Source organism: Mustelus asterias, chromosome 20 (assembly GCF_964213995.1).
Source record: "Mustelus asterias chromosome 20, sMusAst1.hap1.1, whole genome shotgun sequence".
NCBI classification, from domain to species: Eukaryota; Metazoa; Chordata; class Chondrichthyes; order Carcharhiniformes; family Triakidae; genus Mustelus; species Mustelus asterias.
The window spans coordinates 31,986,537-32,003,297 of record NC_135820.1 but is presented as its reverse complement, the minus strand read 5'-3'; the positions used below and the strand labels follow the sequence as shown (position 1 = coordinate 32,003,297).

General features: G+C 43.5%; 1 protein-coding gene across 1 annotated transcript in view; it reads left to right on the top strand.

Annotated features, from left to right (window-relative positions):
- LOC144508242 (solute carrier family 12 member 5-like) overlaps positions 1-16,496 on the top strand; it is a 312,299-nt gene extending 295,803 nt beyond the window's left edge. The window contains exons 20-26 of the mRNA XM_078236057.1: positions 495-626; positions 3,808-3,915; positions 5,774-5,896; positions 7,894-8,081; positions 8,318-8,332; positions 9,694-9,827; positions 16,405-16,496. Coding sequence (XP_078092183.1) covers positions 495-626; positions 3,808-3,915; positions 5,774-5,896; positions 7,894-8,081; positions 8,318-8,332; positions 9,694-9,827; positions 16,405-16,496 — 792 coding nt within the window. The remainder of the gene's footprint in view (positions 1-494; positions 627-3,807; positions 3,916-5,773; positions 5,897-7,893; positions 8,082-8,317; positions 8,333-9,693; positions 9,828-16,404) is intronic.
- Positions 16,497-16,761: the final 265 nt, after the last annotated feature.

The window sequence follows — 16,761 nt, the reverse complement described above, 5'->3', positions numbered from 1 at the left end:
CTGCAGCCAAATTTCCATGGGGAGGTTGTCCAATTAATCATGATAATTTTGATGGAAATGCCAAATGGATGTATAAGTGGGGTAGAGTTAATTGGGTGGAGATTTCACTCCTTAGAAATCCAATTCAAAAATCCTAGAAAGGGCTGGAAGTCAGGACCTCAGCACAGCATCAGAGAAATATTGGATATTTCCAGGATTGATTGGAGCATAGTACTCTCAGAAATTTCTAGAATTTAGTCAGCCTTTGCCAGCCATTTCTGAAATGTAAGGATGGAGAATGTCAGGTTTGGAAAAAAAAAGATAATTTAGGTGGGCCCATTTTCAGAAACAATATTAAGATGTCATACGAACTCTTCTGCAACCTACTAACCATTCCCTCATACAAACCCTTCTCAGCAAAACTGCTTTCTTGCTAAATTGAATTCCTCACTAGTTGCAAACTGAAGAGGGATTGCTGTCAGCTCATTCACTAACACTCAGTCTTTGATTGACAGGTGTGGAGAAAGTGTAAGATGCGCATCTTCACAGTGGCGCAATTGGAAGATAACAGCATCCAGATGAAGAAGGACCTTACAGTGTTTCTCTATCACCTGCGGATTGTAGCTGAGGTGGAAGTCGTAGAGATGGTATGAGAACAGCTGGGTGATGTGACGATAAGTGTGGATAAGTGGCCGTTCATGCCAGTGTACTGAGATAAAGGGAAAGAATTATGACCTCTCAGTTAACGCATTCTCTTTGTGTAAAAAGGAATTCATCCCAGCTTCTTCCAGCATTGAGGAACATGATGGTGTAGTGGTAATGACACTGGACTAATAATCCAGAAACTCAGGCTATTACCAAGGCAGCTGGTGGAATTTGAATTCAATTGATTAATAATTTGACTGATTAATCCGGAATTATAATAGCCCTTGTTGTAAGTGCCCTAATGCCCTTTACGGAAGGAAATTTGCACTCTTTTCCGGTCTGGCCAACATGTGACTCCAGGCCCACAGCAATTTGGTTGACTCTTAAGAAGGGGAACAGAGACTTCCCCGGGAATTATAGACCGGTGAGTCTCACTTCTGTTGTCGGCAAGATGTTGGAAAAAATTATAAGGGATAGGATTTATAGTTATTTGGAGAGTAATGAATTGATAGGTGATAGTCAGCATGGTTTTGTGGCAGGTAGGTCGTGCCTTACTAACCTTATTGAGTTTTTTGAGAAAGTGACCAAGGAGGTGGATGGGGGCAAGGCAGTGGACGTGGTATATATGGATTTTAGTAAGGCGTTTGATAAGGTTCACCATGGTAGGCTTCTACAGAAAATGCAGATGTATGGGATTGGGGGTGATCTAGGAAATTGGATCAGGAATTGGCTAGCGGATAGGAAACAGAGGGTGGTGGTTGATAGTAAATATTCATCATGGAGTGCGGTTACAAGGGGTGTACCTCAGGGATCTGTTTTGGGGCCACTGCTGTTTGTAATATTTATTAATGATCTGGATGAGGGTATAGTTGGGTGGATTAGCAAATTTGCTGATGACACCAAAGTCGGTGGTGTGGTAGACAGTGAGGAAGGGTGTCGTAGTTTGCAGGAAGACTTAGACAGGTTGCAAAGTTGGGCCGAGAGGTGGCGGATGGAGTTTAATGCGGAGAAGTGTGAGGTAATTCACTTTGGTAGGAATAACAGATGTGTTGAGTATAGGGCTAACGGGAGGACTTTGAATAGTGTGGAGGAGCAGAGGGATCTAGGTGTATGTGTGCATAGATCCCTGAAAGTTGGGAATCAAGTAGATAAGGTTGTTAAGAAGGCATATGGTGTCTTGGCGTTTATTGGTAGGGGGATTGAATTTAGGAGTCGTAGCGTTATGTTGCAACTGTACACAACTCTGGTGCGGCCGCACTTGGAGTACTGTGTGCAGTTCTGGTCCCCACATTACAGGAAGGATGTGGAGGCTTTGGAGAGGGTGCAGAGGAGGTTTACCAGGATGTTGCCTGGTATGGAGGGGAAATCCTATGAGGAGAGGCTGAGGGATTTGGGATTGTTTTCGCTGGAAAGGCGGCGGCTAAGAGGGGATCTTATTGAAACTTATAAGATGATTAGAGGTTTAGATAGGGTGGATAGTGATAGCCTTTTTCCTCTGATGGAGAAATCCAGCACGAGGGGGCATGGCTTTAAATTGAGGGGGGGTAGTTATAGAACCGATGTCAGGGGTAGGTTCTTTACCCAGAGGGTGGTGAGGGATTGGAATGCCCTGCCAGCATCAGTTGTAAATGCGCCTAGTTTGGGGGCGTTTAAGAGATCCGTAGATAGGTTCATGGACGAAAAGAAATTGGTTTAGGTTGGAGGGTCACAGTTTTTTTTTAACTGGTCGGTGCAACATCGTGGGCCGAAGGGCCTGTTCTGCGCTGTAATGTTCTATGTTCTATGTTCTATGTTCTAACTGCAATGCAAGGACAATTAGGGATGGGCAACAATTGCTGGCCTTGCCAGTGATACCTACATCCTGTGAAAGAATAAAAGAAAACTAGAGAGCTGTAAGTTTCCTCCAAAGGTTCAGCTGAAGGTACCTGAGTTCAAATGGACCAAGCTCATGGACAAGGAATTATTATTGATAAATGTCAGAGACACCCTCTATTCAAACGCAAACAGTACATACAATAAGCAGCAAAATCGTTACAAAGAAAAGGGCAATTTAATAAATTAAGTTTATAGTATTGTTTCCTGTATCGACGATAGACTTCACACCCTGTGGCACCCACCAGCCAGGGAAGGCCTGAAGTGCATTAGCTGACTCTGAATGCTACTTCTTGACATAGGGGCGGCACAGTGGTTAGCACTGCTGCCTCACAGCGCCAGGGACCCAGGTTCAATTCCGGCCTCAGTCACCGTCTGTGTGGAGTTTGCACGGTCTCTTCATGTCTGAGTGGGTTTCCTCCAGGTGCTCCGGTTTCCTCCCACAATCCAAAGATGTGTGGGTTAGGTTGATTGGCCATGGTAAATTGCCCCTTAGTGTCAGGGGGATTAGCAGGGTAAATGTGTGGGGTTACGGGAATAGGGCTTGGGTGGGTTTGTGGTCGGTACAGACTCGCTGGGCCGAATGACCTCCTCCTGTACTGTAGGGATTCTATTCAATAGTTAAAGAAGGGAGGCAGGCAGCCAGAGCAATCACCCTCTATGGAGTGTGTCGAAGGAAATAGATTTGCAAAGTCCCAAAAGCATGTGACTTCCGGACAAGTTTCAATCTCCCAAGGGACAAAATTGGGCTTTGGTTTGATTTTGTTTCCCGCCAGGAAAGCACATGGCATTCAGGTGGGGTGGAGTTTTTACTGTGATGCACTTCAGGCCTTCCCTGGCTGATGGGTGCCACAGGGTGTGAAGTCTATCGTCAATACAGGAAACAATACTATAATTTAATTTATTAAATTGCCCTTTTCTTTGTAACGATTTTGCTGCTTATTGTATGTAGTTTGCGTTTGAATAGAGGGTGTCTCTAACATTTATCAATAATAATTCCTTGTCCATGAGCTTGGTCCATTTGAACTCAGGTACCTTCAGCTGAACCTTTGGAGGAAACTTACAACTCTCTAGTTTTCTTTTATTCTTTCACAGGATGTAGACATCATAATGTGTGGAACAGACTGGATAGACAAAGGATCTTTCCTGTCTGCCATACATACCTGCTTTATCCTACAGACCTTTGGGATGTTTGTGTCCCACGCCTCTCCCCCCCACCATCCACATTGATATGTCACTCACGGCAAATTAAATGATAATTTTAAGTAAGTTTTAAAGTTTTTTTATTACATGTATTGTTCTGCTTCATAGCATGACAGCGATATCTCAGCTTACACTTACGAGCGAACATTGATGATGGAACAACGGTCACAGATTCTAAAAGAAATGCACCTAACAAAGAATGAGAGGGAGCGTGAGGTATGGGACCATTTAGTTTGCTTCATGAGAAATCTTGTTCTGGTCGAGTGTTTGAATGGCAAAATCCTAAAATATGAAATGTGGCACTTATTTCTCCAAAGATGCTGAAATCCTGTTCCACTCACAAAAGTCCATTCAATAACAGAATAAAGGACTTCGCTCAGTTGGTAAACATATCACCTGACATTTTATTGAACCATACAGATCAAAAGGTCCTAGGTTTAATCCCTGGTCTGAGCTAAATTAGTTGCGAGTCTAGCCATCCTCACCACGTAGATAATATCAATTTGTTGCATCAATTTTTTGAGATTATTTTCATGGTCAAGGATTTAAGCAATCTCATGGGAGCCACACTCCCATGGTGTGTGGATTAAAAGATCGGGGTTACAGATTTGTAACTTTGACTCTAACCCAGACTCCTGGTAATCACAGTTCCTCACTGTGATTAGAGCAGTATTAACTCACCCCTTAGGACTTTCTATAAACAATGAAACAACTGCTGCTTCCTATGATAAGAGTTTTAACAACACCAGGTTAAAGTCTAACAGGTTTATTTGGTAGCAAATACCATTAGCTTTCGGAGCGCTGCTCCTTCGTCAGATGGAGTGGAAATGTACGAGAGCACATTTCCACTCCATCTGACGAAGGAGCAGCGCTCCGAAAGCTAATGGTATTTGCTACCAAATAAACCTGTTGGACTTTAACCTGGTGTTATTAAAACTCTTACTGTGTTCACCCCAGTCCAACGCCGGCATCTCCACATCATGGCTTCCTATGATGCAAGGCATTTCCAATAGTAATCAGCTAAGTTTGGGTTACCACTAATGTTAAAGAAAAGTAATGATGAATACTGCAAGCCAGGAAGTGGGTCTTACTTGCTGCCAAGTTTGGATTTGAGAATTTGAACAAGGAAAAAAGATTGGCAGTTACATAGCCCTTTTCACAAACTCAGGGACTGCCTGAAGCACCTTACAGCCAATGAAGTATTTTTGAGGTATGGTCACTTTTAAAATGTAGGAGAGGATCCCACAATTTTGAGCTCCTGGGAAAGACTGGGAATAGCAGATGATGAGCTTTGATTTTGACAGAACTGGGATGTGGAGAGAGAGAGAGAGGAAACAGCAATCAGAACCACAGAGGATAGTATGAAAAGTTATTGCATTTGCCCTTTAAATTTAAAGAAAGTGAGTTACATGACAGTGGGGAACAGCAATGAGAGCAGACTTTCTCAATGGCCACCAATCTGTGGTGATTATCCCTTTAAGGATCCATCAGCAGTGTAAGGGTCACATGACCCAGGGAACCATTTGGGGAGCAGGGCGGGGGATCACCCTGGTGATACTCGGAGTTATCTTGGGAGCTGGTTGCAGTCATGAGGTGGCAAGTCTCTGTATAGATTTAAAAGTAAATAAACAAGTTGTGTTTTCGCTGAACTGGTGAATGAGCATCTTTACAAGAAAGCACCTCCCATGGTATGAAAACAATTCAGTCCATGTGCAGCAAGTAAGTTTACCCTACCATTACATTATACCGTCTCTGTCTCACTGGCTGATGTATTGGGAAGACAAATCAAACTAACACAAGGGACATTATGACTATCAACACTCCTGGATGCCTTGCTGATGGTGGCTCCACAGGCATGATAACATCAGATTTTTCTCCCCTGGCTTCCTCAAAGAATGCTATTGGCAGAGGAAATAACAGAAATGGAAAAAATATTAAGTACCTGAACAAAAAAAAAACCTAGATCAATAAATGAATGCCTGTTTTGTCTTCATGAACAGTCACTGTAGCTTTCTACAAAATAAGTCAATGTTTCGGAGGATCTTGTCCATTATTGTTCTTTTCTCTTGTCCAGATTCAAAGCATCACAGATGAATCACGTGGTTCCATTCGTCGTAAACATCCAGCAAAGGCCAAGCTACGCCTGAGCTCTCAGGACGAGCAGGAAGGAAGTGCTGAAGAGAAACCCGAGGAGGAGGTACTTCCATCTTAATGGTCGATTAGTGACATTAGTGGGCATGTCAGCATTTGCTGTCTTCAATGGGCGGGATTTTCTCCTCCCCTCCCCCACCCCGGGCAGACAATTCCTCCCCAGACCCCTCTCTCTCCCTATTAGAAATGTAATGTTGCATTGCAGAGCTCCGTCCTGTGGTCAGGCAGCCTTGAGAAGGGGAAATCTGGAACTCAGATTTTTCTCTGGGTGAGGAGTTTCTGGCAGGCAGTGTACTCTGTGGGGTGATCTAGGTGATTTTTACTTTAGACATGGACATTAATCAGCGATGATTTAAGTTTGGGTTACCACACCTGTTAATTTTCCTTTTCCACTGATTACAATGGGATGACAATGAGTGTAAGAAGCGATTGATTTGTAACTCTCTGTTTTCCGCCTGCGCACATAGTGTAATTATCCTCCTGAATGTGTTACTCCACAATATCATAGAATCCTTACAGTACAGAAGGAGGCCATTCGGCCCATCAATTCTGTACCGACTACAATCCCACCCAAACCTTATTCCCATAACCCTCTTTTATCCTGCTAAACCCCCTGACACTAGGGTCAATTTAGCATCGCCAATCAACCTAACCCGCACATCTTTGGACTGTGGGAGGAAACCCATGCAGACACAGGGAGAATGTGCAAACTCCACACAGGAATTGAACCAGGGTCCCTGGCACTGTGAGGCAGCAGTGCTAACCACTGTGCCATTGTGCTGCCCAATCTGTGTGATTTCCTTTGTGATGGTGGATCTCTGCAACTTTGAGTGACTTCAGTCCATCTCTACCTCACAATCATCTCAGTGGCTGGAAAAATCCTGTATTTCTGACTGTACAAATCCTTTGTGGTGATCTGAGAAGATTTTATTTTATGAACCCCTGTCAGATTTGTAAATCTGAATCTCTCAGGCCCTTTTCCTTTCCCTTACAGAGTACAAAAGGTTACTCGAAAGAGCTGCTAAGTATATGGGTGTTTCTTGGAGCATATAGGAGAATTGTGAAGAGCTGTATTGTATTTCTAACTATGTTGCTGCATGGACATTATGTGAAAATCTTGGGTAAGATTAGATGTCCTATAGACATGGAGTAATGAAAGGGCAGATAATGTAATTTCACAAGGAGAAAATAATCTCTAGCCTCTCAATAGATAGTATGACCTTTCCTACAAACTTACTCCACAAGTATATTTCCCATTTATAATTTTTTCACTGTTGACTTCCTCTTCTTACTTCTAACTCCTCGCCATCACTGGCATCAACAAAATGCACAACAGCAATGGCATGCTTACTTTGACAGCACATTCCTACACTATGACCTTCCCTACCAAGAAGGAGAGGACAACAATTGTCTGGAAACATCACCATAGGATCATAGAATCCTACAGTGCAAAAGGAGGCCTTCCGCCCATCAGGTCTGCACTGACCACAATCTCACCCCGACCTTATTCCCACAACCCCACGTATTTACTCTGCTAATCCCCCTGACACTAAGGGGCAATTTAGCATGGCCAATCCACCTAACCCGCACATCTTTGGACTGTGGGAGGAAACTCACGCAACACGGGGAGAATGTGCAGACTCCACACAGACAGTGACCCAAGGTGGGAATCGAACCCTGATCCCTGGCACTGTGAGGAAGCAGTGCTAACCACTGTGCCACCCAGTCCTACGGTTTCCTCCATATATGGCCATTATCACTCCCATACAGAATTCTCTATCTAGCCTGAATATGGGATCATCACCATCACAGAGATTACGTTGGTTCACCACCACCTTCTCTGAGTAGCCATGAATGGGCATTAAATGCAACTTGCCAAAAACAAAGTCAAAATGTCCTAGCTTGGACTTTAGTTGTCTGGAATTTGACCCCTTCATCATCGCACTAAAGTCGGCACGTTTAAAATGTGGTTCCATGTCGCCCAACACAGGCGGCTCTTGTTGCTCTCTCGTGTTCCATTCCTCTCTTTCTTCCACTTTTCAGGTTCAGTTGATCCATGACAAAACAGCTTCCACTCAGTCGATAGCCTCTCGGTCGCCCGCCGAGGAGGTGAGCACGCCTGGAGAGAAAGTTCACATGACCTGGACTAAAGAAAAATTAGCCGCAGACAAAAACAAAAACAAAGGGCCAGTCACACCAGAAGAAATCCGGGATCTCTTCAGTATGAAACCGTGAGTGGAACAGGGAAGGGAGGAAATATCTAAACATTCTTTAATAAATAAAATCAGACTGAGGGCCGATCTCATGATATAACTGGTACTGTGCACTTATTAAGACTTCACTGATTTGCTGGAGCTTGTGGTTTTAACGTGCTTAAAGCTGGAACAGTGAACTTTATGCTTTGCCTTTATTGTCAGTCATTTGCATAATTTTTTTAACTGGTCTTTTTCTCACTTAATGCTGACAGCGAATGGGAGAATCTGTAAGTCAAACTCGTTGTCTACTTTCTCATTACTTCTTTCATCCTGTTGGTACATTTGTATATTTTGCGTATATAGAAGAGCACATTCTGCTACAATCTGGAAGTTTGTGGGATTGTTATGCTTTGGAACTGTGTGTAAAATTGAAGGTAAAATGAAGGGGGTCATGTAACCTGTTCCAAAGTCTTCCTGAAGCAGGCCTAAGTGGTTTAATTCTTAGAGATGGCCATGGGTACAGATTTTTTTACTGAGATTAAGGTGCATTGTGAATACATTTGAAGACAATAGCAGCAGCATTTGTGTAAACAGTGGATAGACTGGGAGACTCCAAAGTTCCAGAAAAGTGTTGAGATTGTAGGGTTGTAAACAGTTGTGCTTTAAACTATCCATTCGGTTTCAAAATTAAAGAGAGTTGTGCTCTCAAAGGTAGCTAATCTACATTTCTACCTGAATATGAGGTCTATGTGATTCATATTACTATGAAAATGGGCTTTGGGAGGGGAAGGGTTTCTCAGATATCCCTGAAAACATACAGACAAGGTTGCCAGGACTGAGCAGAGAGAGAACAACTATTGGCAAAAGTTCACTGTGCAAGAATGTGGTTGGAGCTTGTGCTTGTATTGGAAAGATCGAAATGATGGGAAGTTAAAACCAGGTTGGAAGATTTTCCTAGTTTTTGCTAGAGGGAGAAATCTGCAGGAAAACACTCACCATGAAATACAGTTTTGGAGTTAAAGGTTTCCTGCTGGGAATGAAAAAGAGCAAACCCTCAAGAGGAAAGAATCATTTTGGCCTGCTTCTCAGAAAATTGAATGTTTACTTTTAAGATGGAGTAATGTATCACTGATAGTGGGTTTTTTGTTTGTGTTAAAAGTTCTACTTTGCAGTTGGAAGTATAAGTTGCCAACAAAAATGCATCTAGTCATAGTTCCAAATGACCATGGGCATCTTTCTCCATTGGAGAGAGACATTTTTGGCTACTCATAGCATGAGGGGCACCACTCCATAAGCATGGGGCAAGACAATGTGGCAGGGCCTCCATGAACTACCACAGCTGGTACAGGGATTAAACCTTTGCTGTTGGCATCATTGTGCATCAAACTGCCTACAAAAATATCCAGTCAATACTGCTTTTTATCTATTTGTTACAGTAAACATCTTTAAAACATAAAATGTTATTGTATTATCAATTCAGCTGTTCAACTAAATTTAAACTCCCAGTTATCGGTCCCTTCTTACCAGCTTTCCTCTCTGTGTGTAGAAGTGTGTCAGTTTGTGTGTCTCTGCAGCAGAGTATTTCCAGTTCATTTCAGCAATTTAATTATTCATGCTACAAGTGATAATGCCTTTCTCTGTCAATCAGAAATCAGTCAAATGTCCGGCGGATGCACACTGCAGTCAAATTGAATGAAGTCATCGTGAAAAAATCTCAAGAAGCAAAGCTGGTCCTGCTGAACATGCCGGGACCTCCTAAAAACCGAAATGGAGATGAAAACTGTATCCTTTCCTCAGGGGGAGAATCCATAATGCAATATCAAGGTCTACAGTTATAAGGGGAGGTGGTGCTGCAGTGGTGAAGTCAATGGTTCTGTAATTCAGAGACTCAGGTGCCCTGGAGTCACAGGTTGTAATCCCACCACAGCAGCTGGTGGAAGTGAATTAATATATCTGGAATTGAAAGTTAGTCTGGTGACTATGAAACTATCAACAGTTTACCAATGTGCTGGTCTGACCTATATATGACTCCAGAAAAACTGTGGTCAACTCTTAACAGCCTCAAGGGCAATTAGGGATGGGTAAAAAATACTGGCCTTGCCTGTGTCACCCAATGCAAAAAAAACTCAAAACTCAATGCAGCTAATGTAACTTCTATAAGTAGGAGCAGAAGTAGGCCATTCTGCCTATCAAGTTTGCTCTGCCATTCAATATGATCATAGAATCATAGAACCCCTACAATGCAGAAAGAGGCCATTTGGCCCATCAAGTCTGCACCGATCACAATTGTACCCAGGCCCTATCCCTATAACCTCACTTATTTACCCTGATAACCCCTTGACACTAAGGGGCAATTTAGCATGGCCAATCAACCTAACCCGCACATCTTTGGACTGTGGGAGGAAACCGGAGCACCTGGAGGAAGCCCACGCAAACACAGGGAGAACGTGCAAACTCCACACTGACAGTCACCCAAGCCAGGAATCGAACCCAGGCCCCTAGCACTGTGAGGCTGATCACGACTGATCTGATGTGATAATTTCAACTCCACTTTCCCACCTTATCCCCTTACAAATTAAAAAATCTGTCCACCTTGGCCTTGAACATAATTAACAACTTTTTTTTTGGGGGGGGGGGGGGGATCCGTACATTTGAAATGAGAGTGTGGCAAAATTGACATAAGGTGATCTACGAGTAAGTGTGGAACTCAGTTGTGACGCATCCTCAGTATTAATTACCCCACTGTCTGGGCTCTGACATGGGCCAGAATTCTCCAGCCATTCATATCCCGCCACCGTTGCCTATCAAGAACAGAGAATTTGGCACTCAGCTAAATCTCTGTTCACTTCAAAAGGATGGGAGAATCCCAGCTGTGCGCGAGGTCAGAGAATCAGGCCCATGATGTAGATTCAACTTGAGCAAGGTTCTGATCTCCTGCTAATATCACATTCCTTAGCATCAATCAAAAACTTCAGAAGAGGGAGGGGTGGGGAGATATGCAATAATTGAGGAAAGAATGGGAAGGAAGCTTCTGAGAGCTTCCCAGCGAGCAACCTGGAACAGTTGGTAACTTCTTTCCCCACCAAGGAACAATATCCCACTCACCATCTCCCACCCACAAGGACAGAGTAAGAGAAGCAAATTAGATGTTTTGAGGAGAGAAGTGGATAAAAAGAGGAGAGATACTATTGTTGTGAAGGAAGGAGACACAAGTGGAGACAGAAAGACAGAGAAAAACAATAATGTAAGGGCTGCAGAGAATGGGTTAGAGCACAACAATATTCTCCGACTCATCATATCCAAAGCCATTGGCAATTATGTAATGTATATTTAATAAAAGAAAAGGAGGAAATAGTACACAAAATGCACAGTGCAAGTATTACAGGGCCTTCCAATAAACAAATTGTTATCACAGAACAAATACTGCAGGGGGTGCTAATAAACTGGAAGTGACTGCAATGAAAATACTGCAGAAATTACCAATAAACTAGTCGTGATTGCAGTAAAAATGCTGCAGGGGTTGCTAATAAACTAGAAGTGACTGCAGTAGAAATGCTGCAGGAATTGACGACAAACTAGTTACAGTCGCAGAACAATTACAGCATAAATTAAATTAATTGAGATCACAGCTTTGGCTCACAAGAAGTGGTTATGCTCGTAGAATTTAAATATAGTTTTTAGTGCAGTGAGAGAGGGAATTACTGGCTGAATTAGAATGAATATAGATGGGAGAATATCTTGCTAGCAGGAATGTGGAAAAAACAAAGAAATATTCTCGGTACTCATTTGTGTTTGATTCAGAAGCAAAAAAAAATTTAATTAGTTCTGTATTGGATGCTCTCCATCCTTGAGCGACATTGAAGAATCAGAGAATGATTGCAGCACAACAGGAGCCATTTGACCCTTTGTGTTAATGCCGGCTCTCTGAAGGAGCAATTCATATAGTGTCACTCACCCACCTTCTCCCTGTAGCCTTGCACACTCCTCCTTTTTAATCCAATGTCCTCTTGAATGCCTTGGTTCTACCTACTTCCACTGCCAGACAGTGCATTCCACTTCCTAACCGTACACTGCATGTTGTCATTGCTTCTTTTGCCTTTGTTTGGCGTTACTCTTCCTGCACCTAGTGATGCATAAGGCAGACTTCCATGTGTACCATAGCACGGCTTTTCCTGGTGCAGGTGGCTAGCCAGTCACCAGAGGCTTATAACTTGAGGGGCCCCACTCCATGTCAAACATGGCTGACCAGGAATCTCTCCTGCTTTTATCACCAGCCATTGGCGTGTTGGAAGGATTTGCAGGTTGACACTCAGGCTGTTGGGCGCGTTATGACTGCACTTTCCTTGGCCATCAAGTGCTGAGGTAAGGCTTGCACCCAGAGCTCATGGTTCAGAGGCAGGGACGTCCCACTGTGCCACAAGACCACCACCTTTTGCCATAAACTTTCATAAAAATGTGCCCTCTTGTTCTCGATCCTTCTACCAATGGGAAATGTTTTTCACTATTCACTCTGTACAGACCCCTTGTGATTTTGAATACCTCTATCAAATCTCCTCTTCTCTTCTCCAAGCACTACAATCCCAACATCTCCAATCTATCTGCATAACTCAAATGCCTCATCCCTGGAACCAATCTCAAGAGTCTTTTCTGCACTCTCCAGTGTCTTCACATCTTTCCTAAAGTTGCCAAAACTGGACACATTATTCCAGCTGAGGCAGAATCAGTATTTTACACAAGTTGAACATAACTTTCTTGCTTTTGTATTCTATGGCCTTTTTAATAAAGCATAGAATTCTGTATGCTTTACTAATTGCTTTCTCAACTTCTCTTTCCACATTCAATTATTTATGTGCACACGAACACAGTTCCCTTTTCTCCTGCATTCCTTTTAGAATTATGCACTTTATTTTATATAGGTGGAATTTCCTTGAATCATACTAGGTGAGATGGCGGGCATGAAAAAAGATGTTTTGCCCACCAGCTGCAAGGGTGGTATTTTGCACCATATCCTCCACTTCCTGCCTCATTAATGATGCAGTCATAGCGTATCTCTAGCAAGCCTCTGAATTGCCATCACACCGTTCCTCACTGTTTCCTCACTCTGGGTGCCATACCTAAACTGCAGTCTCACACACAGTTCACAATGCTGGCAACTCAGGGCTGCTCCAATGAAGACATGACCCTGAAGGTTCAGTGACCTGTCACTGGAATGCCTTTGGAGGCCTGCCGTGATGTCCTCTATCACTTCCCTGACTGCAGGAGATCCAGCAATCTCACCACTCCAGTTTGGAGGCAGGGTAATGGTGGTCAGTGCCAACACTGCGAAAGGATAAAAGTTGGAGTGTTATGGTAAGGTTATATAAGGCATTGGTGAGACCGAATTTAGAGTATTGTGTACAGTTTTGGTCACCTAGTTACAGGAAGGATGTAAATAAGGTTGAAAGAGTGCAGAGAAGGTTCACAAGGATGTTGCCGGGACTTGAGAAGCTGAGTTACAGAGAGATTGAATAGGGTGGGACTTTATTCCCTGGAGCGTAGAAGAATGAGGGGAGATTTGATAGAGGTGTATAAGATTTTGATGGGTATAGATAGAGTGAATGCAAGCAGGCTTTTTCCACTGAGGCTAGGGGAGGGGTTAAGGGTGAAAGGAGAAAAGTTTAAAGGGAATATTAGGGGGGGCTTCTTCACGCAGAGAGTGGTGGGAGTGTGGAATGAGCTGCCGGATAAAGTGGTAAATGCACTTTTAACATTTAAGAAAAACTTGGACGGGTTCATGGATGAGAGGGGTGTGGAGGGATGTGGTCCAAGTGCAAGCAAGTGGGACTAGGCAAAGAATGGTTCGGCACAGACAAGAAGGGCCAAAAAACCTGTTTCTGAGCTGTAATTTTCTATGGTTCTATGGTTTTAAGAGGTTAAACAATCTCATCCATGCCACCAGGGAAGGTCAACCATCTCATCACTCTCAACTCACACACACTCACAAGCCCATTACACATTCGCTGGCATCTCATCCACCACCAGCTCAAGGGACATCACCACTCACCCGTTCATGCAAACCCCCATTTGTCCATCTGGCCTCATCTCTCCTGGAATCTACCTCCTCAGATCTCACCATCTTGGGGCCACTTGCACAGAACAACATGAAACCCTCCCACACACATAACCTGGGACACCCTTCTACCCCATACAACCCTCACCCTTCTTCCTTTGCCTGAAGCTAATTTTCCCCTTTTCCAATCAAGACACCCTGCCGCCTGTGAGCCCCCATAAAAGTAATCTGGTGCTGCCTGCGAAGCCTGGCACTGTTCACCGTGAGTGCTGCCTGAAGAAAGGTCGGCAAACTAACCTCAAAGTCCCAAGTGAAGTGCAGCTTTCCCAATGCGTGTCACTCCATACCATTCTGTACCGTATGTTCACGCTGATGTAAGCTCATGATCCAGTGTGTGGATGTGATTCCAGCAAGCAGGGCTTATAATGAGATTCTAAATTAGCTTCCCAATGTGCAGCGGCAGGAAATGCCACCCCACCCCCCCCTCCCCTGCCCCCCCCCCCTCCCCTGCCCTGCCCCCCCCCCTCCCCTGCCCTGCCCCCCCCAACCATCACCACCACCACTAACGGGTGGAGTGAATGATTACCATCTGGTTTTGTGAGTACATGAAATTGATTTTTGCGGTCTCCTGATATTTTTCACTCCTGCCTTCTATGACGCCCGCTGCAAACAGATGGGGCCTCTGCATTTTAACTACCAAAGTCAATCACTTCATCCAAAAACCGGCCCTTGCAGCTGGTGGGAAAAAACTTCTTTTTTTGCGTCCACCACTGCTCTTAGTGTGATTCAGGGAAAAAAATCACACTTCTCTGCATTAAATTGCATCTGCCTCTTGTCTGCCCATTCCACCAGCCTGTTTGTGTTCTTTTTAACTTCTCCACCATCACAGTTCAACACAGTGCATGATACTTCCAAATTTTGTGTCACCCACAAATTTTGAAATTGCACCTTTTATATCAAGGTCTAGGTCATTAATATATATCGGGAAGAGCAAGGCATCTCACACCAACCCTGTCTGGGGAACTCTGCTATAAACCTTCCTCCAGTCAGAAAAACATCCACTCACTACCAGTCTCTGTTTCTGTCACTCTGCTACTTTCATATCCATGTTCCTTTGTTCCTTTTATTCCGTGAGCTCTAACTTTGCTCACATGTATGTCATGTGGCACTGTATCAAATACCGTTTGAAAGTCCATGTACAACAGATTAAAAGCACTATCTTGATACCTCATCAAAAAGTTCAAGCAAATTAGTTAAACATGATTTGCCCTTAAAAAATCTACAAATGACTATTAATGGTGCCCCAAATTATCATTTCTATAAGTTTCCCATTACCGAGGTTAAACTAACTGGCCTATAATTGCTGGGCTTATCCTTACACCCTTTTTTGAACAAGGGTGCAACATTTGCAATTCTCCAGACTGAAAAAATATGGCCAGTGCCTCTGCAATTTCCACTCTCACTTTCTTCAGTATCCGTGGATCCATCTCATGCCTTATCAACACTAAGTACAGACAGCCTATTCAATACCTCCTCCTTATCAATTTTAAATCTTTCAGGGTCTGAGTTACCATCTCTTCTACCATGGCCTGTGCAGATCCTCTTCCTTGCTAAAGGCAGATGTGAAGTATTCATTTAGTTCCACAGCCATGCCCCCTGTCTTCATGTGTGACCCTCCTTCTTTGTCCTTAATTTGGCCCAACTCCTCCTTTGACCGCCATTTGCTATTTATGTGCCTTTCGAAGGCAAAGGTGAAATTTTGTCAAGAACAACTTTCATTTATATAGCACATTTTAATATTGCAAAATGCCCCAAAGCACTTCACACAAAGGAGTTTTAATGAGTGTCTCAAAGGAAGAGAGAGAGATGGAAAGGCTTAGGGAGGGAATTCCAGAGCTTCAGACCTCGATAGCTGAAGGCATGGCTGCGAATAGTAGAGTCAGGATTAGACGAGCGATCTCAAAAGGGATGTATTGTAGGACTGGATGAGATTGGAGAGACAGAGAGTGGTGAATCCATGATGGATTTGGAAATAAGGATAAGAATTTTAAAATTGAGATGGAAAATAAATATAAGTCAGTGAGCACAGGGGTGATGGGTGAGTGTAAGTCGCTGTGAGTAAAGATACAGGCAGCCAAGTTGTGGATGAATTCAAGTTTATGGATAATCACTTATTTAAATTAGATGACTCCACCTTAGACAAATTATATATCATAAGGGTTAGACCCATGCAACGTCTTGACCTTTGTCTTTTAAAGTCAGTTGGATATTGATCGAGACTGAGACTGTTTTCTTTGACGGCTGCTGCAGATATGGAGTTCCTGGAGGTGTTAACAGAAGGCCTGGACAGGGTGCTGTTGGTTCGTGGCGGGGGCCGTGAAGTCATCACCATTTACTCGTGAGCTCCAGTCCATTGCCAATATCCACGCAACGAAACCATCACAGCTTTTTATCAGCGACTCCCAGTCTCTTCTCAATGTATAGTGTTTGCCATGCAGCTAAAAAGACTTCCTATCCGGCTCTTGGTAACGGTTTTTTGTAAAATGTTTCCCTTTGATGACAGGATAGGAAGTAGCACTGAACAGACAAGGAAGGGGAATGCTCACCTACATAGCTTCTTCTTGTCTCAAATGACTTTGCTTATTGTTGTCCTTTCTATGCTTCACT